The sequence below is a fragment of the Zalophus californianus genome, chromosome 11 (genome assembly GCF_009762305.2).
Source record: "Zalophus californianus isolate mZalCal1 chromosome 11, mZalCal1.pri.v2, whole genome shotgun sequence".
Taxonomy (NCBI): domain Eukaryota; kingdom Metazoa; phylum Chordata; class Mammalia; order Carnivora; family Otariidae; genus Zalophus; species Zalophus californianus.
Window position 1 is genome coordinate 8,792,629 of NC_045605.1, and position 26,568 is coordinate 8,819,196.

A 26,568-nucleotide genomic window follows, 5' to 3' on the forward strand; every position below is an offset into this window, starting at 1 on the left:
AATAAGTGTGAGGAATGATGATCTAAGAAAAGCCTTTTCTTTATCATGCTCAGGATCGTTTGCAGTGTACTTTTTTTCTGTTTTTACCACCCATATGATACCAACACTTGGCTAATGCTACTTTATTCCTTATCTCACGCAGCATATCTAATGATGTTAATGTTGGAATGTACCAAACATAAAGCATATTCTAAATATATTCAAAGTATATTCAAATATAAGGTCTATTTCTAACACACCCCCTATCGTCAAAGACCATTAACCTAAAATTTTAGCAGAGAATCATTAGATAATATCTGAGAACAAAATTATGCATTTGCAGACTAATTCCTGTATTAGATCCCTGTGATCTTTTCACGACTTTACAAGGAAGGAGAAGGGCAGAATTAACATTACTGAGTGAAGGACCTTTCATGTTACCTTTTGTAATCCTAACTTCACTGTGTAATAGGCATTGTGCCCTTTTCTAGGTAAAGAAAACAGGACTCAGAGGTTAGGCAGTTCACAGTGAGGGATGGAGCCAGGAATCACACCCAGGTCTCTGGAGGAGAGAAGCTAAAATCATACCAATATCGTTCCTTTTTGTTTGAATTTAAAACTTACCACCTTATGTCCCTTCACGTGATTATAGTAGGGAAAAAATAGGCCATGCCTCTGCCTTTTAGACACTAGTATATTCCTTCAAATGTTTGGCAGTGTCCATTATGTTCAAAAAACATCTGATGGGAGGGAAGGATTATCCAATAGTTTCATCTTTAAAATCAATCCTTGCCCCCAAAAAAACATCAAATCGAATCCTTACCAGTTGTCCTAAAGAAAGATTCTCTGTTATGATTTTTTTATTATATTTTTAAAGATTTATTTGAGAGCGAGAGAATGGGAGTGAAGGGAGGGGCAGAGGGGAAGCAGACTCCCCACTGAGCATGGAGCCTGACTTGGGGCTCTATCCCACGACCCTGAAATCATGACCTGAGCCAAAATCAGTAGTCATATGCTCAACCGACTGAGCCACCCAGGCACCCCCATATGATTTTTTAAAAGAAGAGTTTGTAATGTTTGTTTACTTAGCGTTCTTAACAAACAAGACATGAAAATGGGCTGAAAACCATCTGGAGCTTTCTACAGTAGGTTGACTTCAGGAACATAAGTTGCTCGGCAATGAGCATCTCGCTTTCCACTGGGCCAACAGGCTGTGTTCAGTTTCTGCACCTCGTGGGAAGGAGGACACTCCTGTCACCTCCAAGTAGCTACCCCCTCTCTTGTCTTTCTCTGCACATGTACCCTTGTCAAGAAATACACACCATCTCACCCCACCAGAAAAACGAAGTGCAGTACACTTTGTGTTCTGGGTAAGTTGTGTGTGTGTACCCCGGTTCAGTTCTGAGTTCTGAAGACACAGGAACTTTTTTATTCTTTATAGCTTTCCATGGTGCCATATTTAAGGATATAGACAATATATGTTTGTTGAATTAAAAAACAGCATTCTTAGGTTCTTTACAGAGACCAGCTTTCTTGTTGTCTCTGTGAAAGTTAGGCACCTCATTGTGGAACAGGAATGAAACTGAGACTGGTTCACATCAGTATCCATACCATATATATTTTTTATCAAATTTTTTCTGGGGTTCCAACAAATAAAACTTATTCTTTAATTGTACCAGGAAGAGTTATTTTATTCCAACAATTTTGTATATTTGTATAGAAAGTACTAATGTTCCCAAACTGTTCTCGCCACATTTGCAGGCACAGACGGTGGGGCTCCCAGTGACCGTGCACTCACCAAACATGCGGCTGATGCGGTCCGCTCTCCTCCCTCCGGCGTCCAACGTAGAGGCCTTTTCATTCCCGGCGTCTGGCTGCCCGGCGGAAGCAGCATTCATGGAAGAGGAGTGTGTCGACACGCCAAAGGTACAGACGTGTTGGAAAGACTCGAGTGTACTGGTTGGCCGGGCACTCACTTTGGTCCACAGGTGTTGTACTTTGGCTTTGTTGACCTTTGTCATCTCCTCAAGTCACTCAGGAGTGGCTTGTTCTTGTGCAGAAGACCTGAGAGAAATACCCAAGCTAAACTCGGCTCTCGTCGCCGCCTTACTGTCACAGCTGCTGCCTAACTCGTCAGACCTCGTATGTCCTTTCCAAAATCCTTCTTTCCCTTTACTTAACCAGTCCCTTCCCTCTTCAAGTTTCTAGATCCCTCATAGGTGTGGGATTTAAAAAAAAAAATTGTAATTCTGAAAACAAAAATGGAATTTTTGTGCTGAGTTGGGCTTTGTCTGTATGTTATTGTTGCCTCTTTTCTGCGCGTGTGCTGCAGCTATGAAGTGATGGGCCGCCTTTTGTGGTTAGATTTTTTTAAGATTTTATTAACCTGAGAGAGAGAAAGAGAGTGTGCACAAGCAGGGGGAGGGGCAGAGGGAGAAGCAGGCTCCCCACTGAGCAGGGAGCCCAGGATCATGACCTGAGCCGAAGGCACACGCTTAACCGACTGAGCCACCCAGGCGCCCCAGTTCAGTGTTTTTGTTTTGTTTTGTTTTGTTGTCCAGTTTGAGTATACATAAAGGAGATAAGTTTATCCTTGTGTACTGCATGAAGTTGGCTTCTAATACATAGAAGATGACAGCCTCTCTCATTTAAGGGATGCTTATTAATCCATGTTTTATCTACTTAGCGTCAAGTGGTGTCCGGAGGCTCGTATTAATGGGCAGACCTTGGAGTATGTTCAGAGTAGACTCTCTTCTTCACCAGCTCTGTGAACTTGGGTGAGGTGACTAACCGCTTTGAACGTCTGTGTTCTGTAAAATGAGAACACCCAACTCTGTGAGACTCGGGAGGATTAATTGAGATAACGTGTGTGAGGTTCTCAGCATTGTAAACACTCAGTATTGGTTTCCTGTCTTTTTAGCCTCTTTAGGTAATAAAAGGATAACTCAGACATGGATTTTGCCTCAAGTTTATAGTCTAGTAGAGGAGACATGATGGATAACTAAAGACAATGCGCCAGGCGATGAATGAATGGATAAATATCATCAGTGCCTTAAAGAAATATAAATCAAAGTGCTGCAAGCCTGGAAGGAAGCAGGGGAGGTTGCTTTTGGCTGGTTTGATCAGGAATGTCTGGGTTAACTGTCAGAGCTGGGAAGTGAAGGGTGGATGGTATTTTGGTGGAGGTAAAAGTCTGAGCAAGCAAACGTCAGGGAAACTTAGGTCCATCTAAGAGCAGTAGCTCAGTGTGTGTGTGAGGAAAAGGGCAGATGAAGGGGAGTTGGTTGGATAAGTAAAGATAAATAGCTTCGCTTTGAATGGCAAGCCCAAGAATGTAGGCTTTGTCTCTGGGCTGCAGTCCTCAGCGGAGCAATGTATTCCAGTATCATCAAGAGAGGGTTTCACAGGGACTTCTTCAGTGCAGTAGGAAACAAGTGAAGGTTTTTGGTTAAGGAAGCCCTCAAATCCATGATGTGCTTCAGAAATTAGCCTGGAAGGTCCACAGCTGGGGACAGGCACAGTGGAAGCTTAGAGCAGTGTGTCCAGAGGGGAGATGATGAGGGCTAGGTTAGCGCTCGGGAAGCTGCAGAGGAGGGGATGATATCAAGGAGATTGTGCAGCTAAAATTGATAGAATATTAGGGTCCAGAGGAACAAAGTGCAAACTCATACCAGTATTTTAAGCCTAGATGATTGGGAGGGTAAGTGAAACAGGGAGCTCTGGAGGTAGAGCTGATTCAGAGGTTGGGTAATGTGTTTAGCTAAACTGTAGTCAAGGCAGCTTGAGGCCAGGCTGCACAAGCAGGTGTGAGGCTGAGTTGCTGACGGTGAGGAGTTCGTGTCCATGGTCCTGAGGACGGGGCCGCTCCCTGTGGACAGTCCATTTTCTCTGCCTGTGGTTGCCTATAGGTAGTTCAGTCACCTCATCGACTTCTACATTCTCACCTAGAAATTTAGTTATAAATTGGGACAACATAATTCATTTATTTTTAGGATCTAATTCCCTTGAAAAAATTAAAATGCATTCTGCCCAAACCTTATCTGTGAGGGCATCAGGCCTGAAACACAGATTGGGTACTGTCTGCTGTATTATATAGGGCAAGCTATTTTTAAAGCTTGTGATTGTTATTGTAACTAGGAAACAGACAGGAAATGAATGATTTTGTGAAAGATAAAGGCAGTAGCTAGATGGGGCATTTGCATTTGTAGGAAGAGCAGGGCCACGCTGGACCCAGACCCGGCCACCCACACTGGCACTCGGCCAGGCCATGCACATCCACTGGGCTTAGCCGTGGACCATTTCGTTGCTGCCAGGAAAAATGCTGGTCCCTTTTCCCTCCGAAGGACCTCCTTTTTGGGGGCCTGTCAATAAATGCACATGCACCAAGCTATCAGAGCTACAGCTCCATTGTTCATGGTGCTTCACTCGCATTTACCGGGACACCCCCGTTTTGTCTTCTAAAAGATGCTTCCTAAATGAATGCATTGTTCATTCATTTCTACTCCCAGTTGGTGGCAGGTATTGTCCATCAGAGATCTGCCTCTCCTTTTTTCCCAGAAATCTTAAAACGGTCAGTAAAATCCTTTAGGGAGTCTGCATTGAAACGTTGGTTTGGGGTTCCTCCAAAACTACCACCTTTCTGAGACAGTCACCCAACTCTGAGAGGAACTAAGATCCCCAAGTGACAGACCATGTGGGGGGGGGGGGGCAGGTGCACAAACCCTATAGGGGCAATCTTTCTCTTTTAAGGGTTTCTTTGAGAATAGTCAGTTTCTTTCCAGTTTTTTTTTGAGAAATAATTGGCATGCATCATTGTGTAAGTTTAAGGTGTACAGTATGATGGTTTGATTTACATATATTGTGAAATGAGTACACAGTAGGTTCAGCTAACATCCATCTTCTTGTATAGATACAGTAAGAAGAAAAGAAAGAAGAAAAGAAAAAAGAAAAAAATTTCCTTTTGATGAGAACTCTTAGGATTTACTGTCTTAAAACTGTCCCATCATATAGCATTCAGAGCCGCGGTCATCGTGTCATGCGTCACATCACCGGTCCTTACTAACCTTACCCTGGAAGTTTGTGCCTTCTGACCACCTTCCTCCAACTCCCCCTCCCCCTGCCCTCCGCCTCTGGTGACCCCAAGGCTGATCTCTTTCTGTGAGCATGGTTCTGTTCTGTTTTTTTCAGTTCCACATCTAAGGGAGATCATACAGTATTGTCTTGCCCTGACTTATTTACCGACCGTAATGCCTTCAAGATCCATCCCTGTCGTTGCAGTGGGAGGATTTGCAGAGTTTTCATGGATGAATAATATTCCATTATGTGTACAGCATGACTTGTTTATCCGTTCATCTGTGGGCACCCGGGTTGTTTCCACGTCTCAGCTGTGGTGAGCACAGCCGTGCAGATACCTTTCTGAGTTAGTGTCTTCATTTCCTTTGGATATAGGAATAATGCGTTTTACACACACACACACACACACACACACACACACACACAGACGTTTTAGTCACTTTTAACATTGTATTAGAAATTATAGGGGTGCCTGCATGGCTCAGTCCATTAAGTGTCTGCCTTCGGCTCAGGTCCTGATCCAGGGTCCTGGGATCGAACCCCGCATCGGGCTCCCTGCTCGGCGGGGAGCCGGCTTCTCCCTCTCCCACTCCCCCTGCTTGTGTTCCTGCTCTCGCTGTGTCTCTCTCTGTCAAATAAATAAATAAAATCTTTAAAATATATATATATATATATATAATAATAAAAGGGTTTCCCAGGCTCCTTCATAGCTGGGTAGCTGAGCTGGGAAAATAAAAGTATCCCAGGTCTGTTTCCTCTTAAATAAGAGTAGGTCTGAAAAGGATATACCTCTAAGGCTTTGTAAAAGGGAGACGATTAACACTTACTTCTGACTTTGAATTTTTAATTTATAATTTAAAAAATAAAACCAGTCATAATCACACATGGAAAATTCAGAGAGGGATAAAGAAAAAAATTATTCATAATCCCACTACCCAAAGATAGGCATATTTTGGCATGTTTCCTAAAAGTGAGATTATAGATGGGTGGGTAGGTGAGTGTAGGGTGGCTCAGTCAGTAGGTAGACTTGTTAAAACAAAATTATATTCTATTATATGTAATATTGTATCTTGCTTTTACATAATACAACATCATGAGCATTTTTCCCCTATCATGAAATCTGAAAGCATAAGTTAACAGCGGCCTAATATATTGTATTAGATGTACCCTTATTTAATTACTATTTCTGGACATCAGGTACTTTAATTTTTTGGCATCCTTAAATGTGCTTCAGGTGAATGTCCTTGGGTCTAAATCTTTGACTATACCTCTGATTAATTCCTTAGGATAAATTTCTAGAACTGGGATATCCAGGTCTTTCTTCCTCATCTGGTTATCTGTTTCTTTTAATTTTCCTCGAGGTGGTAAAAAATGTTTCAAAAGAAAATGGCATAATTTTATTCTCCTGCCTTTAAAATTTTTATTGTTATAAAGCATTCTCTTTGGGCAAGAAATAATAATAAGAGATACGATATGTTAGTTAATCCTCCCAAACAACCACTGGACACGTGAGAGAAATTGAGCTTTACGGAAGTTGAACAGCTCACTGAGAAGTGCTGGAGCTGAGGTTTGAGCCTGCACCTCTTTGGTACATGCCCGCCTTGCCAGGCACTGAGGGTACAGATGAAATAAGACACATTCTTAGCCTCCAAGGTCACTGGCTAATATTGTGCACTGGCCTACTGTCTCAGTCTGCTCAGGCCACCATAACAAAATACCATAAGCTGGGGGGTTAAGCAACAGAAATATATTTTCTCACAGTTCTGGAAGCTAAAAATTGAAGATGGAGATGGAGGTTCTGACCGGTTTTGTTCCTGACGAGGACACTCTTCCTGGCTCGTAGAGGGCTACCTTCTCTCTCTCCCTCCTCCCGTGGTGTCTCCTCTGCGCTCACTTGGGGAGGGAGAGTGAGTGCGAGCAAGAGCACGCGCGTGGGAGCTTCCTGGTATCTTTTCTTATAAGGACACTGATCCTACCAGGTCAGGGTCCCACCCCTGTGATCCTAGTTTTAACTACTACGCCTCAGAGGCTGTGTCTCGAGATATAGTCCCCCTGCAGCTGAGGGTTTCCATATATGAATCTGGTGGTGGAGGAGGTGGGATGAGAGATGGGGGTCGAGACACAGACATTCAACCCATAACTATCTACCAGTCTTTTGTGCTAGAATCTTGTATTTTGTGGTAGACTCGGGTATTAATCAACCAATAGCAGAGTTTCTCAGAGTTTAACTTCTTCACGTGTATTGCCTGTTGCAGTGAGGTCTCTTACTAGAAGTGATTGAGGGGCACCTGGGTGGCTCAGTCGGTTGAGTGTCCAACTCCTGATTCCAGGGTCATGAGATCAAGGCCCGCGTTGGGCTCTGTGGTTAGCAGGGAGTCTCCTTGGGATTCTCTCTCCCTCTCTCTACACACCCCACCCCCCACCCTACGCTCACACTCTCTCTTAAAAAAAAGTGATCAGTTGAGCTTTAAGGAAAGACAAAAACAATGTATTGTAAAATGTCCATTTCACCCATGTATCTTGAAGTTCTGTAATTTACAGTCAGCCTAGATTATTTCCTAGAGGAAAAGATCTTATTTCTGGTAGCTTAGGTCACATAGGTAGATCAGCCTAATATTTCAGTCACAAAATCCTGGGGCTGAATTTGTTCTATCAAGACCCTGGATAAATTGGCAGGCAAGGGTGGCATGACTATCACCTATTTCAGGAAGTGAACTTACAGCTGAAGGTGTTCACACCTATTAACTATGTCTGAGTGGGGGGCCCCCCACAGTGCTTTCTGATTTAATCATCATCAAACAGCATCTGAAAAACCAAAACCAGATCATTGTTTCCCAGGATGAAATTGAATTCAGCAGACATTTTTAAATGAAAGACATCATTCCTGTTACAGTCTAGAGGAGGAGATAATTTATAAGCAGAGAATTTAAGAAAAGAATGTAAATTTAGGGGGACTGCCAGGTCTTTTGAGTACTCCAAAAAAGATGACTATTCTCTATTAGGAAAAAAATAACCTGGTTGTAAGGCTATACTGTAAGAAATATCTAATAAAATTTTGACAAGCTATAGAAGTGTAAAGATGCAGGGCGCCTGGATGGCTCAGTCAGTTAAGTGTCTGCCTTTGGCTCAGGTCGTGATCCCGGGGTCCTGGGATTAAGCCGTACATTGGACTCCCTACTCAGTGGGGAGCCTGCTTCTCCCTCTGCCACTCCCTCTGCTTGTGCTCTCTCTCTCAAATAAATAAATAACATCTTTAAAAAAAAAGGTGTGAAGATGCTTAGTAGATATTTACTCAGTACCAGTCTTCTTTCTGTTGCTTTATTCATTTCTAATTCATCCTTGGAGGGGGCACCTGGGTGGCTCATCGTCGTTAGGCATGTGCCTTCGGCTCAGGTCGTGGTTCCGGGGTCCCGGGGTCCTGGGATCGAGCCCCGCATCGGGCTCCCTGCTCGGCGGGAAGCCTGCTTCTCCCTCTCCCACTCGCCCTGCTTGTGTTCCGTCTCTCGCTCTCTCGCTCTCTCTCTCTCTCTCTCTCTCAAATAAAATCTTTTAACAATCACTCACTCACTCATCCTTGGCTATTCTCAGAAAACTGTATTAGTAGATAGTTAAGGAACCCACAGGTATGAAGCTAAGTTCCCCAAGAGCCATTCTTTCCTACAACTACTGAGTGTCCAGACAGGGGACGCCCGCCTAGGGAAGGGCGGAGGGGAACATGAGAGTCACTGGCCAGATTTCAGAATTTTTGTTTCTGGTGCCATATGGGGAAGATTGGTCTTAGTGTAGGAAGAAAGCATTTGCCACTCTTCCTGTTAAATGTGCACTTGTCACTTTAAAACCCTGTCATGCGTTAGCCACCTTATCCAAGTGGTGGCTGCAGCCCCAGAACAGTTTTTATGGACTAACCGTCCCCTCCCCCAAGCAAACAAAGCCCTGAGTCACCCACAATCTCCCTCTCCAAATAAAGGGCCTTGCAATGCCTTCAGATTGGTTGCCATTAGAGGAAAGTTTTTCCTGTGCCTGGCACTGGGGTGCCCCACGTCACCTCTCACATACATGAGCTTCTCGTGCTTCCAGAGGAAACAAGAGGTCTACCCAGTCTATTCCAGGTGAGAGCACCACGGCGAGCCCCGCGTCCTATGCCTGGCTGGCCCTGAGCAGCTGTTCCTAGGAGAAAACGGATTGATTTCCATGGGGGAGCAGTTACGGTAATGAAGTAAATGACTGCCTCCTCGCTGGGGCTCTGACCAGCCAGGAGAACCCGCAGCCACAGCACCCCTTTGCTGGCTCTCCCTGCAGTAGGTGGTTCGTTTGGCAGAGGAGGGCAGAGTTCTTGCTCGCTTGGGAGCTGTGCTGAGCTCACCCTGTGGGATGGGAGCTATAGATACTGTGTGTATTGCTGGAGGAGAGAGAATTCAGTGCACTGGTGCTCATTAACCTCTGCTGGAATTTCGGGGCTGTGAGTCATTTGTTGTTCTATAATGGAAGACTTTGGCTGTGTGCCATTTCAATTTTTTTTTACTCCCTTTTGCGGTATCAGTCTGTCTTTAAAGAATTCTTTTTTCCATTCCCCAGGCACAGAGAACTAATTAAAGACTAAATCAAATGGGCAGGTACTTAAATTCTGAACAAAGTATGTCTCGAACCTTCCAGAATGTTTTGTGGTTGAAAATTAGAAGAATGCTAGTGGCTCTTTTTTCTTAGCTATGAGCCATGCACGTTTTTTGTTTTTTATCTCATCCTCCCCCTCATCGTTTCCCTTATTTAAGAAAAGTAATAATAACTGGTAGGCCTCAAGCTCGTATATCCCTATTCATCTGGAAACCACTAAAAAAATTGTTTATTGTAATAATGATGACTCAGAGAGACGTGGGAGGCAGTGCCAGTGTGGGTCATACAGGGCTTCTGTCTCTGAGAGCTGTAGTGTAATCTACATGTTGTCGCTAGTAACAAATATGCACATTTTTAATATTTTACTTAATTTCTAGTTTGCCACAAGTCTTGACATTTTTTCCTGTGTGGGTTTTTTTTAACGTCTCAGCAGAACAGCAGCTGACAGTTTCCTCTCACACTGACGTTCAGGTAAACGGCTGTCTGTTGGACCCCGTGCCCCCTGTCCTGGTGAGGAAGGGGTGCCAGTCGCTGCCCAGCAACATGATGGAGACTTCCATCGATGAGGGGCTGGAGGCAGAGGGAGAGGCTGAGGAAGACCCCAGTCAGGCCTTCGATGTGTTCCAGGCCACACGCAGTGGGCAGAGGCGGCACACTCTCTCAGAAGTGACCAATCAGCTGGTCGTGGTGCCTGCTTCAGGTAGGAGACCCAGTAAGCCCCGGATTGAGTCGTCACAGCACAGACCCCCCGCTCCAGTCTCCAAGAAGCAGTCATGCCGCCACTTCTTAGAATGCTGCCTACGTCTTACTCCTTTACGGACCACATTCAGCAAGCTATAGGATTAGGTCTGCTCGGCAGCCACCAAAGATTAAAATGAAATAGCTCTGAGCCAGCTCCCCCACCTGCCAAGATCCGTCTGAAGTGCTGTGTGATCCACCAAGAGCTCTGGCTGCTTTGGAGTGGCAGAGATCTTACGGGCACAGTTTACCCCACTAAATTTACTCGAAGCTGATTAAATTGACATGTAAAACGTTTCTGGAAAGGTGTTTTGGTTGAAGATTGTAGATAAGGAGGTGTAGCTGTGCAAACTCAGGCTCGTTATGCTGTGTAGCCCACGTTGTTTGCTGCTGGTCTTATCTCTTTTGGTGTTTTTGGTTTTTTCTTTCTCTTAAAGGGAAAATTTTCTCCATGAGTGACAACCCCTCCCTTGACAGTGTGGACTCTGAGTATGATATGGGGTCTGTTCAGAGGGACCTGAACTTTCTGGAGGACAACCCTTCCCTTAAGGACCTCATGTTAGCCAATCAGCCCTCCCCACGCATGACGTCTCCCTTCATCAGCCTGAGACCTGCCAACCCAGCCATGCAGGCTTTGAGTTCCCAGAAGCGAGAGGCCCACAACAGGTCGCCAGTGAGCTTCAGAGAGGGCCGAAGGGCGTCGGACACCTCCCTCACCCAAGGTGACTGGCCGCTCTCTCTCGTGACTCGGAAAACTCTCCTGTTGTAGGGCCTGAGGGGGGTTGTGGCCATGTTTGTTTCACACCTCTGGTCACTGAAAGGCCTTGTGTTTTATTTAAACTGTTTGGTCGTTGTTCTCTGCTTCAGGAATTGTGGCATTTAGACAACATCTTCAGAATCTGGCCAGAACCAAAGGAATCCTAGAGCTGAACAAAGTGCAGCTACTGTATGAACAAATAGGGCCAGAGGCAGGCCCTGACTCGCCACCCGCTGCTCCTCAGCTCCAGGGCCTCACCGGCAGTTGCCCTCAGGTTGGTGCTCCGGGCCCTCCCACAGAGGCTCCGTGAGTATGAGGCATGACTTTGTCCTGAAGGAGTGTCATGTCACTTCAAGGACTGACTGGAGTCCCAGAGCAAACAGGTCATTTTGGAGAGCTCACAGCCTGGAAGCTTCCTTGTTGCTGCCACCTGCCACTGACAGGTTAGACCCATCCACACTGGTCCCAGGTGATTAGTACCATAAGGAGGTGGAGACACTCTCAAGCTATGGTTGGTTCATAGGGCAGGTTTTACATGAGTGACTTCTTATAATGTAATTGAACTCCCCTCCCCCCCAGCACACACACAAATTAAAAATAGTAACATAAATGCAAAGCTCACTGCCATTAGTTTTGATATCACTTGATTACATATTATAAGTGGATTAGTTATGCTAAAAATGACCCCAAAATATTGCTGTTTATCCAACACATTTTATTTTGAGCCTATTTTCAGTGCATCAAGGATATTCTAGCATTTGATGCCCACATGAAGGTCATGGCCTCCTTTGCTGTAGTAGACTAGGTAATCGTTCACTGCAACGTAACCCTCAGCCTACTAGTTCCGTGAAAAGCTTTGAGTATTATGTCTTACAGAGTTGGAGTTCCTCTTGGACATTTGCCAAGGTGCTTAAACAAAGAATTGAAACTTTCTGCCACATGGAGAACTGAAAATGTTTTCATCCCCCTTGCTCTTCAGGAGGAAGTTTCTCAGCAGCAGAAAACGGTCCCTGCTGTGCCCAGCAGTGTGCATCCTCAGCTTTCCCCACGCCAGAGCCTGGAAGCCCAGTATCTACAGCATAGACTCCAGGTGGGACCCTTCCCCTTGTTACTCCAGCTCACGGGGCTTGTCCAGAATTTGCTTTTCTGCACTGCAGAAACCTGTTTTGCCTGGTAATTTTTTAGGGTAGCTGCTTTTTTCCCTATAAGTAGGTAGCTTTGACTCTGGATTTGTAGTTTCTAAAAACATGTTCAGGCTTAGCCTTACGGTTATATTGGCAGCGGAAAAGGATTTATCTTCAGGTCCCAGGAAAGGAGAATGCCACCGGTAGGAATGAGAAACCCGGTTTCTGTGCCTCTAATGTTATGCCTATTAGTGAATAATAAATAAAATGGAAATCTCAAGCCAACAAAATTCAGCTCTCTACATTAATGCCTGAAAATCTTTAAAAATGATACACATCATTCAGTGGGCGCTGTGGCCTTTGCTCTCAAGATTTAACTCCACTCTTTCTCATTGTGTTTCATCGTTCTGAGCCTTGTAGTTCTAGAGGACTCTGAGAAATGGAAAAACTGACGCTTGTCCAAGCTGGGGCAGTGCAGGCCTGCTAATCCAGGGCTGTTGGGCCTCAGGGAGTGGGGGTCCACGCCCTCACCCTGCGCAGATTCGGGAGGACACAGTTGGCCTCGTCCTCCGGGCAAACAGGACAGTCCAGTGACCGCATCCTGGATGACATCATATTGTCATGCTCATATTCTTTTTCTACTCTTCCAGAAGCCCAGCCTTCTGTCAAAAGCCCAGAACACCTGTCAGCTTTATTGTAAAGAACCACCACGGAGCCTTGAGCAGCAGCTGCAGGAACACAGGTGAGAGAGGGTCCCTTTCTTGGCTGAAGACTTCAGGACGCTGGATGTGTTGTCCCCCCCCCCCCCCCCACCAGCGTTTGCTTCTACTGCGACACAGGTTTCAAGACATGATCACTGGTGCAGATAGTCCGGTGTCCTCGGGAGATGGGTCTGGCAGGATATGGCAGGCCTGCGTTTGCTTTGTTTTCTTTCCCTTCTAGTGTTCCCCTATGGGTTATGAATAGACCTAAGCTTTCAGAGTCCGTAACCTACAGCAGTGTAAGTGGGTTCTACTGCAGAGAGGGCCTCCGTCATCTCTTGCAGTAATTCGTGTCCTCATGCCTCACTGGGAGCAGCAGCTTGGCCAATGTAGAGTTACCCTAAGCCACCCCCAGAGGCCAGGCATTACCCCCCTTTAAAACACTCTGGATGGGAAATCAGCCTCTCGCTTTAGAGGGAGAAAAACTCGGTCTTAGAGAAGATGAATTAGTGTTTGGTGTGGCACTGAGGGAACCGTCAGAATCAGGGGACAAAAAATGTCAGGGCTACGAAACCAGACACCGCTGGTTCCTACCCCCATTTTGGGGGGTTTCTGGGGGGAGGGGGTTTGGTTTTTTTGTTTGGTTTTTTTTTTTTTTTTTGCTGCGGAAAAGAGAAGTGGGAGGACTGATCCTGGATTTGTACAAAATTGCCATCACTGAGGAAGATTTGAAACTTTCTTTTGCTATTGCCAATTTAGACTCCAACAGAAGCGACTCTTTCTCCAGAAACAGTCTCAGCTGCAGGCGTACTTTAATCAGATGCAGATAGCAGAGAGCTCGTACCCGCCGCCGAGTCAGCAGCTGCCCCTGCCCCGCCAGGAGACAGCCACGGCGTCGCCGCAGCCCCCGCCCTTCAGCCTGCCCCAGCCCCTGAGCCCCGTCCTGGAGCCCACTTCCGAGCAAATGCAGTACAGCCCCTTCCTCAGCCAGTACCAGATGCGGCTGCAGCCCCTGCCCTCTGCGCCCCGCCCCCGGGCTCCTCCACCACCGCCGCCGCCGCCCCCTGCGCAACAGGCAGGGGCTGCCCCGACCCCCTTACCATTCTCCTATCAGACTTGCGAGCTGCCAGGGGCTGCCTCGCCGGAGCCAGACTACCCCCCTCCCTGCCAGTACCCCATGGATGGAGGCCCGCAGAGCAGCCTAGCAGCACAGGACTGTCCCCGGAGCTCGGGACTGCAGGAGGCCCCCTCCAGCTACGACCCTCTAGCCCTCCCAGAGTTCCCCGGACTCTTCGATTGTGAAATGCTGGAGGCTGTGGACCCACAGCACAGTGGCTACGTCCTGGTAAATTAACCTCAGCACAGGAAGTGAGGCGGGTCAAGTGAAGGAAGAATGTCTATTTCTCTTTTTATTCCAGCCTTTTAAATTTAAAGCTTATTTTCCTGCCCTCTCCCAACTGGAGAAAAAGTTAAGTTCCCCAACTGGAATCAGAGGGCCTGGCCGGGCACATGTCGCTTTCTCCTGGCTCTGTCCCACCACCGTCTTCTGGGGCAAGTGCCGGAGTGTAGTGGTAGCTGAGGCTCATGCCCTTACGTCAAGTGGAGCCAGCTCTCATGGGAGGACTGACAGATGTTTTTGTAAGAAGACATGTGGCCCTAGGTTTTCTGTAGAACGACGCCAATTGTTATCAAGGGAAATCTTTGGTAGAAGCAGGAAAAACTGTGCCATTGGATGTGGGCAAAACAAAAACAAAACAACACTAGATTTTTCACTGAAGCCAAGCAACAGCACGTTCTGTTAGGCAAGTGAAGAATATGTAATGGACTTTGATGCACGGGAAGTAAAAGAAAAGTTGTGCTTGGTCACTGAGTCCTGAGTTTGAAGCTGCAGGTTGTCCCTGAGACCACTGCAACGAAGTGGAACGTGAGCTTTGCTTCAGGGGCCACAAAGCCACAGCTGGCACTGACCCCGGAGACGGGCAGTCGTCTCCACCTGGGAGCAGTGGCACCCCTCTTCCGAAGGTTCCCGGGGTGCAGAGTGGACTCGGGGCTCCAGTGCTGTCACCTGTGGAACCACGAGACCCAGCACAGCGGGGGGGGGGGGGTGGGGGCGGGCGAGGGATGAGCTGCGAGGAGCCCTTGGGGGCAGCAGCTCTGGGCCCAGGGAAGACGAGCTGTCCCTGCTGAGTCTTTGGTGTAGACTGCTGGTCTGGGGCTGTTGGTCTCCAGAGGACCTCGCGTCTCTTTTAAAACGGAATAACTACTTTGACTCTACACTCGATGTTGCAGGTAGTTTACTGAGCTTTGTACATTTGGACAGTTTCATATAGGGCTTAGGAATTTCAAGGACAAGAAACATGAACTTTGATCTCCCATGTGAAGTGGTAGTGCTGTGCCTTTTTTCCCCCAGATCATGCTTTAATTCTTTCTTTTCTGTAGAAACCAACAGTTTTCCATTTATGTCAATGCTAAATCCAAAGTTACTTCGGAGTTTGTTTTCCACCGTGTGGGAATCGCATTCTTAATTTCCTTAAAAGTTCTGACTTGTAACAAAACGTTCAAGTATTACAGCAATATTTAAAACCACAAATGTGTTAACCATCTAGCAGATCATCTGCCAGACACGTTCTATGACTAGTGAAAACGTAACCTTAACCCTTCCAATTCTCTCATCAGAGTAAGTAAAAGCTAGATGCACCAGCTAGTTAACCGTATACCTAGAAGTAACAACCTGTCGCTTGGACAGCAACATCCCAATGTTACAACCCAGTGTTACTGACAGACTGTCGTTTCTGTCCTGTAGAATGGCTTGTCCTATCAGCAGATGAATGCACTAAGCACAAAGCGTCACAAAGCACAAAGAAGAGAGACACTACACTGATGCTGCATCTAGAAACACCTTTAAGTTGCCTTTCCTCATTGTAGTGGGTGTCCAGGCAGGTGAGAAGCATGCCCCAGTCCCTCCCAGCGTGGGTGATGTGAGCAGTCCTTGGTGCGGGCTCTGCTGGGGTGAAGCGTCCAGGTGTTAGCAAGACAGACAGGGTGCCCATGGAGGACTGTCGTTTTTGTGATGTAACAACTCATGAAAACCCGGTAGGAATGAATTCTGTTCCTTCTGTGGATTGTCTATTCCTCCTCAGACTTAAGATTGATGATTTCATGAAATAGAGAACATCATTTAAGCGATCCTTTCATTAAGATCTCTAATCTGTTTTTAGTCTTTGCAAAATAAGCCAGTTATGAAATAGGGCTTGATTTGTTTAGACTAAAGGATATTTTTCCAAAATATACTACAGAGGCACTGGCATGTTTATGAAATTAAAATGCCTCCCAGCCTGAAACTGGGGCGGCAGGAGTGGCACTTAAAGGCTGACACCGAGGCTGCCCCCCGCCGCCCCAGCCAGGAGCCCCAAGTCCGGGAACCCTTGGAGCGGCGTGGCCGACTGCGGCCGGGCCCAGGGCACGGCAGGAGAGGCTGCTGGTGTTTGTAGGGCCTGGAGCTGCACGCGGGGAAGCTCCCCGCAGGGGCTCGGTGCGGGGGCCCTGCCGCCGAGCATGAGCCGCCCTCCGGACCTGTGGCGTAAGCTATTTGCTTTTCTCCTTTCAAGCAGAAATCAATAAATTCTGTAACGATCCGTCTTTACTGAAATGTCAGCTGGTGAGAGGAAACTAGTGACGGTCGGTAAAGTGTGCTCCCAGCCCCGTGGGATTGCCTCCATGGCTCTGTCCCCTGACCGGTGCCCTCCGGCCACTTCTGAGTGGCTTCCACACACACTAAAACAACACTAGGAAGGCTTCGTACCTCTCTTTTTACGAGAGGCTACTTTGAAATAAGGACTTTCTTTCCAGGTTGTTTCACGTTAGCGTGTCTACACTACTGTATAGTAATCATTCGCTTTATTATCTTGTAAACCAGGCTCCTCTGAAGAGACTTGGGGGAGATGAACTGGAGGTAAAAATTTCATTCAGCAAAAAGTGCAATATGTGTGGTACTTTATTTTTTATGTTCTTTTTTTAATCCAGGGGTATTAGTCTCTGCTTTGGGAAAAATGCACTAGTTCTGCAATTTCCAGTTGGGCAAGTGTGTCTCTAGTATTTACATGCAACTGATATGCTGGTCCCTGTAAGGCAAGTAGAGCGCGTTACCACAACAGAAAGGTGTGTATTCTCCTGTAAAGTCCCCAGGGAGCTACGCTGACCATGGGGGCGGCGGAAGGTTCTCCACAGCCACCCCTCTCCCTTATCCACTTAAAGACTACCGTCTGTGGCCCACGGTGGGGGACGAGGGCATGGCGCTAAAGGACGCTGTTCTGATAGGAACGAAACCCCTTCCCTCCCCTGCCGTCATCAAACTTTGCTCCCAGGAAGGAGAAAGTCGACTCCCCCTCCTGCTCAGACATAAAGACCTGCCAGGCGCTTAAGCTGTTTCCTGAGTTCCTCGGGTGCCACTGGTCTGCCCCCACATCTGAGAAGAAGGGCCTGTGCCCTTCTGGGGCGGGAGCGGGCCACCCTCCCTCCTGCCAACTACGGGCCTCTCCCCCCAGCTCTGCCCCCGAAGAGGCACCCCAGAGGGGAGAATGCTTGGAGTCGGCAAGAAGGGGGGATGCTCTGCTAGGCAGCACCAGGTGGCTCGGGCGTGCGGGCCTGCACGCGGTGCTCTGGGTTACGTTCAGAAGCCTCTGTCGACAGTTACACCTAAGCACCCTTTTGGTTTAAAGGAAGTTCATCCTCCAGCTCTCTCCGCCACATTCCTCCTCCCCTAGAGACAATACAGAGGGTGCTCGGAGAGCTCTGGCCCCGGGGAGCAGTTGTGGAATCCCCGTGCGGGGGCTTACCTTGGCCGCGTCTGTACCCCTGAACCGGGCCGCCTCTACTGCCTCCTCAGAAACCACCCGAGCCGCTCGCTCTCTGTGTGCCTAGACATCAAAGGGACAAACTGGAGAATAGGTAGTAAGTTGGAGTCATTGCATAGGCAGGGGTCTTTGATCGCTGTGCTGCTGCTGGAAATTTTAACAACTTATCTTCAGAGTGGTGTGTGTGGAAGACGAGAGCAGTTATCTGCCTCTGTTTCAAAACTGGACAAAGATTCTTTAAATGTGTGTGTCCCCTCTGACAGGTTCAGTGGTGTGGGCCTGCCTGCCCTGTGGCCCCCCGAGGTGGGGGGGGGTCACTGACCACAGAGTGCCCCCCGCTGGGCCAACTGCAGCAGCGCAGGGCGTGGGGGGGGGGGCGTCTCAGCTCCCGCCCCGTGTCAGCCTGCCTGTCTGCAAGGAGCAACAGCTCGTATTTGTACATTAATTCACAAACATTTCACAAGGAATCTAAGCCTCACGACGATTCTGTGGAATTAGCGGGACACATCCAGTCCTCACTGCTTCCAGCTGAGGACACCAAAGCTCGCGGCAGTTGAGTTTAGGTGAGCCGGCGGAGGGCAGAGCCCGTGCGGGAGGAGCTGGGGCGGCTCGGGGGTTCCTGGCTTCTCCCTGGGCGCTCTTTCCCCTCACTAGCATCTGGAACTCTCTTCACGAGCCAGTAGCTATATCAACAAAGCCCCCAGCTTAGGTAAGCACGGGGTGGCTGGGACTCTGTCCCCGCAACCATAGTCTCCTCTTGGCAGCTCCCTGGCTTTGGGGGAGGAAGAGGTGCCCCCCACCCCGGGCGGCCGTGCAGGAACAGGCTCAAGAGACACAGACCCCACAGACCGCCCTCCTTGCAGGGTCCAGTTAAGTACAGAAGCATAGGCTCACACAGAGGTCTAGTTTCTCCCAGTCACACAACATAGTAATTTCCTAGAGGAGCCCCCCCTAGAGGGGGGCAGGGCACACCCCTCCTTGACTGCAAAGGGGCCAAACTGCAGGGCTTCGGCTCAGTGCTGCAGGCCCACAGACCCAGCCCCACGAAAGGAGGCCCTGGGAGAAGAATCAGGAAGGAGCCTGGCCTGCAGGAGGGGTGTAACATTTCTCTCCTGTCAAGGTCCATCAAATATGAGTGCCAATTGGACACTTCTAGAGATAAAACAATTCACATACTTGGATTGAATACTCTGTCTTCTCAGAGGCAAAGTGGGTGGGTACAGGGGCACTATAAAAATAGAAGTACAAAAGAACATCCTGGAAAAATAGGACCCCAGACTGGATTTCCCTGTTCCTCGAGCAAGTAGAGTGAACTCAGACCCGCCTCTGGCTGTGGGGGGGCTATCCGGTTCAAGATTTGCTCAGTCAAGGAAATCCAAGTGGCCAAGCCTTCCCACTGCTGATGGTGAAAGGAACCTGCCTCCACCAAAATCTCTGGAGGGAAAAGCAGAAGAAAAGGTTTGCTTCTCTTTGGGGACTGCAATTTAAGAAATAAAAGTGATTGAGATATTTGCACTTTGTAGAAAGGGCAAGATTATTTGCTTATTTCTGAAAGGAGGAGGGTGGTCTTTACTGGATATTTGGTTTGTGAAAGTTACTTTTGATAAAAATCTGATTGTAGTTATTTTTTTCCGTGTGGTTTTTTTTAATTACTAAGAAAAAAACGGTGAGTGCGATAGCTTTAGTATTTTGAGTGCAAATCATAATAGCTCCAATGTGAAAACAAAATCAAAATGGACCCTGTCCCTCAATGATAGAAAATTGCCTAAAATGCAGTTTAATAAATGATCTTTGTTACCAAATGGTAATTTACGTGGGGCAGTGTTCTGCAAGGAAAATGTACTGTTTTTATGTTTCCAACCTAAAACTGAATTAAAATAAAAACAACTTGTTTTCTAAGAGCCTGGATGCTATGAATGTCAGAGGAGACAGGGCCTTTACCTCATCAGGCCGTGAGTGGAATCTTTAAAGTATGGAAGGTGGCTGTGTTCCCTGAGCCCTGGTGCTCATTTCAGGCTACAAAAAGGACAGTGGATAATATGTTCTCATTGACGTCAGCAGGGTAAATAATACCTTGCTCAGAAATCGCCTGAGTACATGTTAGGCGCCGCACAGTGCTGACGGAAGCCCGGCTAACCACAGCCTGCGCACGGACGAGGCGCGGGCCGGGCGCTGCCTGCTGCTGGGTCCTCAGGGACCTAGTCTGCCCGGTTAAGGCCTCCGGAGCAGGAAGAGGGGCTCCCCAAGTTCAAGCCAGCTACAGAGCAAGGCGTGGAACTGGGGGCCAGCAAGACACCATTCCTTATTCATAATGGCACATCCCGAGGGCCTGCGGAAGGCCTCGACCCTCCCCCAGCGTGCACACACGGCGGCCCCCTCCTGGGGCCAGGCACCTGCTCGGTGCCCCTCAGGTGCTGGAGAACCCATGAGGCGTGAGAGGCCACTCAGATGTTCGGACTTGTCCTAGTGCCAAACCCTGAGAGGAAGGGCAGTATGAAATCCTGCTTTCTGGCTGCAAGTTCAACAGCGATCTGGTTTCACTCAGACCATTACGGTTGAGCCGATGCTACAGAACCGAGACCGCTCCCAGACAGGGATCATCTGCTGGTGCAGGGGGCGGTTAAGGGCAGGAAGAAAGCAGAGCCCTCAGCACTGACCTGCGCTGCCCAGCACCATGCACAGGTGCTCAGTCCTGCCCCCAAAAGACTGGTACCCTGTTGGGTGACCCAAGAACTTACTGAGTTTCAACAGCCTCTTTTCTTAAGGAAAGCACTCAATTTCAGTAATGATGTTTTATGGACTTTTCCCTTTCCCACCAAATTTCTCCATCATTTTTGTGTTGCCAAAAACAACCCCAGGGGACAGGCCAAAATACCAGACCTGCCAGCAGAGGCTGGCCAAAGCTAGCCCGTCGGGCCCCTGACCTACATTCCCTGGAACATCCTTCCCTTCTCTGGCCTTTGTGAGCCAGAGGCTTGGCCCAGGGAGAGGAGGAGGGGACCAGGGAGAGCTGAGCCCCAGACCCCGGGCCTCTGCCGGGCCAAGCAGGGCCCAGGACTTGCCCCCACTTCCAAAGGGACACAGTGTCTCCAGCCAGCTCCCCAGCCGGCCTCCATTGCTGCCGGTCCAGGCGCAGTAGGCCCCGTGCCCCCAAGTCTCTGCGCCTGGCTACCTGCTCCTTCTCGAAGGGAGAATCCACTCATCCTCCCCCCATCAGGGAGCCTTTGAGAGTTTGGTTCAGTCTCTCCTGACTCCCCAAAGACAAGGAGGGAATAATGGGGCCTGAGATGCTGAGAAGGGGCCAGACTGAGAACGGTGACCCTCAGAAGTCAGTCCGTTACCATGCCAGGGCCACCCGCCTAACTGGGAGAGGGGCACAGCTGAATGGAGAAGAGCCCCCAAGGCCTCTCCCAGAAGCACGCCAGGCAGAGGACCCTGAGCTCACAGCCTCCACTGATTCCTCAGTGGGAGGCCCAAGAACTGCCCTCTAGTCACCAGAGAAACCCAAATATTTAGCAGGATCCCTGCGCCAGCAGAGGGCCAAAGGGCAAGCAGGTAGCTGGAGGAGGCTCCAGGGATGCAAGGGCCTGGCCAGGAGAACGGGGTCCAGCTTCTCCCAGCCCGCACACCCCCCCCCCCCCCGGAGCAGCCACCACCCAGGCCCGAAAGGCTTTTCAGGCAGAGTGGGGCCTACCCATTCCCCGCCGGGGGCGGGGGGGGCAGCAAGGCCCCTCTGACCCGTCCTGGGTCCTGGCAACCCCTCCCAGCCCTGCCACGAACCTGAGCACATCCCAGCAAAGGCTCATTGTCCCCAGCGCTAACTTGGGAGCACACCCCGGCTGACTGAACTCCCAGGTTTACTGTGAGGCTGAAGGGCAGCCTGGCCTGGCCCTGCCCTCCAAGCAGAAAGCCCCAAGGAGATTCCCAGCTCCCCTAGACGGCTCGTCACAATCTCAGCTCTGCCTGCCTTGCTTTCACTTAACTCCTGACCCAACGCTGGACTCAGAACATGGCTGTGTGACACCGATGGGATCTCTGCACAGGGTTAAGGCCAGCTGCCCTATCCCGAGCACCTGCCACAGGCTGAGAACCCGGACTTTGCCCTGGCTTCCTTCATTCTCAGTCGTGAGTTCTGGGCAGTGCCAGCCACGGGTACCACCGATAGCAGAGCATCCACGAGAAGCCACGTCCCACCCAGAAGGGGGCTTTTGTCACCAACCTCCACCTTCCGGTCAAGCTCCTGGGCAAAGGGTTGGAGGGCCTGGGGATCTTTCTCGGTCCCCAAAGCCCCACAGTGGAGACGGTGCCAAGAGGAGGCCACAGCCCAAGGGCACGGCTCCAACTGGCCTCCCTGGGCTCTGATCCCTGCTGTCTGTCCTCAGCACTCAGGCCTCCTGCAGCCTTTCCGGGCCTCTTCCCTCCAGGTACCCAGAGCCAAGCTCCTCAAATGGCCCCCCAGGGGCCCCCCCAACTGACTCTAGGCGGCAGGGAGGGAGTGGTGGGGGGCAAGGAAGCTGGCCCCGGAGCTATGGGACTTGGGGGGGGCTAGCGGGAACTGCCTGTCACCAGCAAGTGCCGCGTGAGAGCACGGAGGACAGACAGATGCCAGAGGCAGAGACCGGAGAGCCTAGGGGCCTGAATGACTCGGAGTTTGGGGAAAATAGAGAAAACTGGAAAAAACAAAAAGAAACAAGGACGGAAGCAACCACGGGCACAGAAAGGAGAGGCGACTCGGTGCGGGCCGGTGTCTGTGCAGGACGGACCGCCCGACAGAGGGGAGCGGAGGCAGAGGGACCACTCGGGACGTCAGCGCCTGCGACCATTGTTTATGGATGCTTCGCTTGATTTTAGTCTCCAAACCTGGGCTCGCATGGAGACTGAATGTCCCTCACAGCTGCTCCTTCCTGCAATAACAAGACTGACATCACTGTTGTCAGGGAAATGGTGTTTTGATTAAAATCATGTGACAGCTACTTTGTGATTCAACAAACAAATCCTCTGTTAACCCTCGCCTGACAGAGGCCTGTGGGCCGCTCCGGCATCAGAGGGCCACCACAGACCGTCCGGGAGGGCGACCTTGCCCGCTACGGTGACCCGGGGGTCGGGCAGGGCGCACAGAGGCAGCCACATTGCTCCCCGGCAGGTCCCACAGGGGTGGGGGCGGGGGGCAGGCGGCCTCCTGAGCACAGACTGCCCTGCAGGCTCCCGGGGCTCTCGCCTCGGGGCTGTTCCCTGCTGGACCGAGCGGCGGGCCCAAGCCCTGGGATGCCTGACAGCTCCCGCGGGGCCCCAACACTGACCGGTCCAGGCCTGCCGTCGGCCCTTCGGCCCAACGGGCCAGTGTGCACCGCCGACAGCGCGTGAGGGGTTAAGAATGATTTCTGGTTTGCATTGGGGGACTTCCTGGCTCACTCACTTGGCTGCTGGCCCCTGACACACAGGGCTCTGCCTGGCAACACTCCATTCCCTCCCATCTCATCCTCGGGGCATTTTCCTTCAGTGAGACAGGCAGGCAAGGCTCCCTGAGTCACGGGGCAGGGGGGATTTCTGGGTAAAATGATCTGCTGCCTCAGAGGCCTAGCACCGCCGGGAGACCCCAAGTAGACAGAAGAGGACGGGCGAGGGGAGGTTCACAACCACCTGAAAAATGAGCTCCCAGCACCCGCCGTCCAGGGAAGTGAAGATGAGGGGGATGCTGCCAAGTGCGTGACAAGTGTCTGCACGCGGTTTGCAAGCCAAAGGCCCAAGGACTGGCCACTGGGACTGTCTGCACTGCTTGCAGCTGTCCCGGGGCTGCCTGCAGAGCCGAGCAAGTCCGCCACGGACGGGGCACTTCAACCGTCCCATGCTCAGGTCAGAGGCAGACGGCGCACTTAATGACATGGCCAGTTGACCCTGAATTTGTAGGAAAACACCTCACACCTTTCTTCCCAAGCAAGGCTGTGGTTTAGGCCTAAAAACACGTAACTCTTACTCATGCTCCTCCGGTGAAGGTATCTCCCCAAAGGCCACATCGTGTGAAACGCAAAGGGCTGGCAGCTCAGGCCTGGGTCGAGGCCCAGAGGCTGTGAGCGGCTGTGAGCAGCCTTGTCACCCAGCGCTTCCCGCGGGGGTGGCCCGCACCAGACTCGCTGGCGGCTCAGGCCCTGGGATAAGAGAGCGCAGCCCCACTGGAAGGGAGAACATTCTCAGATGAAAGACTGCAGTTTGGGGCCTCATGGCCTCAGTTTACATAAAATGGAAAAGCCACGGAGCTTCAGCAGGCAAGCTTTTCAATGTTAGAATCTTCACCAAGCAGACCCACTCGAGTGGGTACGAGAACGCCAGTGTCGGCCAAGTCCACGAAATGCAGCCTGACATCCGCACGAGGCAGCTGAGGGCTTCGGCGCTGCTTTTCTGGACGTAGCGGACGCTGACGCAACACGGGTCTGAGCTGCGTGGGGCCATTATATGCAGATTTTTCCCGTAAATGCAGTACTATGAATGTATTTCTCTTCCTTATGACTTTCTTAATCACGTTCTCTCTAGCTGACTTTATTGTAGGAACACAATACAGAATACACATACCACACAAAATACATGTTCATCGGCTGTTCATGTTGTCGGTAAGGCCGCTAGTCGACAAGCTATCAGTAGTTAAGTTTGGGGGAGTCAGAAGTTCTATGTTCAACTGTGCGGGGGCGGGAGGGTGGCCAATGCCCCTAACCCCTGTGTTGTCCAAGAGTCAACTGTATCTGTAAGCCACAGACCACCCTCCTAACGGCCCCAGGGCCGTGGCCAGCACCGACTTCAATGAATCAACAATTACTCTCAAGTTCGAAACTTCTGCACACCTTCTCCAGAGGGGCATCAAATGGGGCTTCAGACCATTACACGGTGTAAGTGACAGAAATGGTTTTGTCCTTGAACGGACAGGGCTATCTGAGCAGAGTTGTAGCAAGTGAGAACGGTCTATAGTCTCTGAAGTGGAAACGACCTGTTTCTATAGGTGACTCCTCACCAACCGCCCCTGTCCCCCGTGTGACCTTGCCGTCGCTGACAGAAGTACTGCTCCGTGCCTCGCCTGCCGGAGCACCACACCCCAGGGACCACTCTCCACCCACGCCTCAGCCCGAGACAGGGGAGGACCCAGGCGTCAGAGGCACTCACCTTGCCGGTGTCCTCTCCAGGCCCTCCGGGTCTCAGGAAGTGGTTCTTGTCAGCCCCAGGAGCGCTGGGCTCCTCACCGTCCTTCGCAGGGGAATCTAGCTTCCTCAGCCTTTGGGCCACCGCTAGAGATACAGACAGTACGGTGACGTCCCCCGACCAGCCCACCTGCACTTCCCAGCCAGGACGCCCTGGTTGCTCCAATACTACAATGGGGGAGCACAGGAACCTACAAGCATGTGGGTCCCTGGGCGGAGAAAGCTGGTTCACCCCAGAACCTTTTTGAAGGTGCTTTTTCCTCAAGCGCCATGGAAAGTGCCACCGCACTGGGCCTTCCGGTGCCAGCAGGGTGCTCCCCCACATCTTGGCCACTGCCTGCCTGCAGAGCCCCAACTGGGCGGGAAAGACCCGGCTCCTTCCAGCACTGAAAATACCAGTTTCAGAGAACTCTGGAGAAAGAAACGACTTGGCTTTTCTACCCAATGCGTAATTAAACTCTTCGTCCTCCAGATTTCCATCTCAACCAAACATTATGTAACTTCCTAGAAACAGCAGGTTCACGGAGGCAAGCGGGGAACAGTGAAACCACTGCAGGTACAAGGCCTGGAGACACGTGAGTGACCAGGAAACAGGGGCAAGGACACAGATGGAGGCAGGGATGCAAATCAGAGGGAGACCATCACAGAGCCACAGACCACCATCACTTAGTCCTTAAAGTGAGGACACCGCTCCCTCCCAGACCAGGTGTCTAAGCAGAGGAGAGAAGAGGCTCCAAGAGCACCGGAGGATAATCATGTGTCAGAGGAATTTAAAAGGCAGGACAAGCACCCAGGGAGTTGGCTGCCCCGCCCTCCATCCCCGGGGCAGGGATGCAATCAATGTGATTTCTGCAAGAAAGCACCAGATATTCAACTCCTTGGCAACACAGTGACCAATACACACAACTGCACCAAGAACGCACTGCCGTAGCTTTTGCACTGGCTTGGGAAGGACACGTCGGTTTCCCTTGAAGGCCTATGCAAGGATCTCGGATGCTTGGGTAAGACGGTTCAAAGGTCCAGCGGCCGGGTTGAGTCAGGACAGGCTGTCCAGCAAAGACCCCCGGGGCCTTGCATCCCAGTGGCCAAGCCGTGGCATTTCCATAGCTGAGGGCCGTTACTTCAAGCCCTCATTAAAAACCACATGTTAACCTGTTTGTCCTCAGGAAACAGGACACATCTTCAGGTTCCTATGTTCTTGGCAGCACAGAGAAAAAAGATCTGGTCTTGGTCTCTTAAACCTGGGACAGGTCAACCGCACACAAAATGTAGAAACACTAAGGTGAATTCCAGGCTTGAGGAGACATCTTTATTGGGGTCAGCTTGACTTTCCTCATGGACCAACGGACACCAATGGCAGGGGATGAAAACCCGTGTACATCCCAGGTCATCGTGCAAACCCCAATGGAACCGTGGCTGGAGTGGGGAGCCTGGGGAAGCACGACCCAAAGCTTGTTTAAGAGTCGCAAAATCCTTCCGTTTTGTCAGTGGGAGCATGAGCTGTAGTGTGGTACCTTCGATGACTTGTTCCTCGCACGCAACACATCA

General features: G+C 50.2%; 2 protein-coding genes across 4 annotated transcripts in view; one reads left to right on the forward strand and one right to left on the reverse strand.

Annotated features, from left to right (window-relative positions):
* Nucleotides 1-14,910, forward strand: part of SIK2 (salt inducible kinase 2) — a 122,334-nt gene extending 107,424 nt beyond the window's left edge. Inside the window, 7 exon segments of the mRNA XM_027578207.2 lie at nt 1,741-1,905; nt 10,135-10,363; nt 10,839-11,123; nt 11,269-11,432; nt 12,138-12,248; nt 12,933-13,024; nt 13,743-14,910. Of these exon segments, the coding sequence (XP_027434008.2) occupies nt 1,741-1,905; nt 10,135-10,363; nt 10,839-11,123; nt 11,269-11,432; nt 12,138-12,248; nt 12,933-13,024; nt 13,743-14,337 (1,641 nt within the window). The 3' untranslated portion in view covers nt 14,338-14,910.
* Nucleotides 14,911-16,959: 2,049 nt separating this feature from the next.
* PPP2R1B (protein phosphatase 2 scaffold subunit Abeta) overlaps nt 16,960-26,568 on the reverse strand; it is a 31,749-nt gene continuing 22,140 nt past the window's right edge. The window contains exons 15-17 of one of the 3 annotated variants that reach the window (XM_027578218.2): nt 24,986-25,107; nt 17,819-17,899; nt 16,960-17,104 (exon numbers count right to left, since the gene is read on the reverse strand). In XM_027578218.2, coding sequence (XP_027434019.1) covers nt 17,012-17,104; nt 17,819-17,899; nt 24,986-25,107 — 296 coding nt within the window. In that variant the 3' untranslated portion in view covers nt 16,960-17,011. Of the gene's footprint in view, nt 17,105-17,663; nt 17,920-24,985; nt 25,108-26,568 lie in introns of those variants that run through there. The other 2 variants (XM_027578219.2, XM_027578217.2) reach the window with 2 other exon arrangements.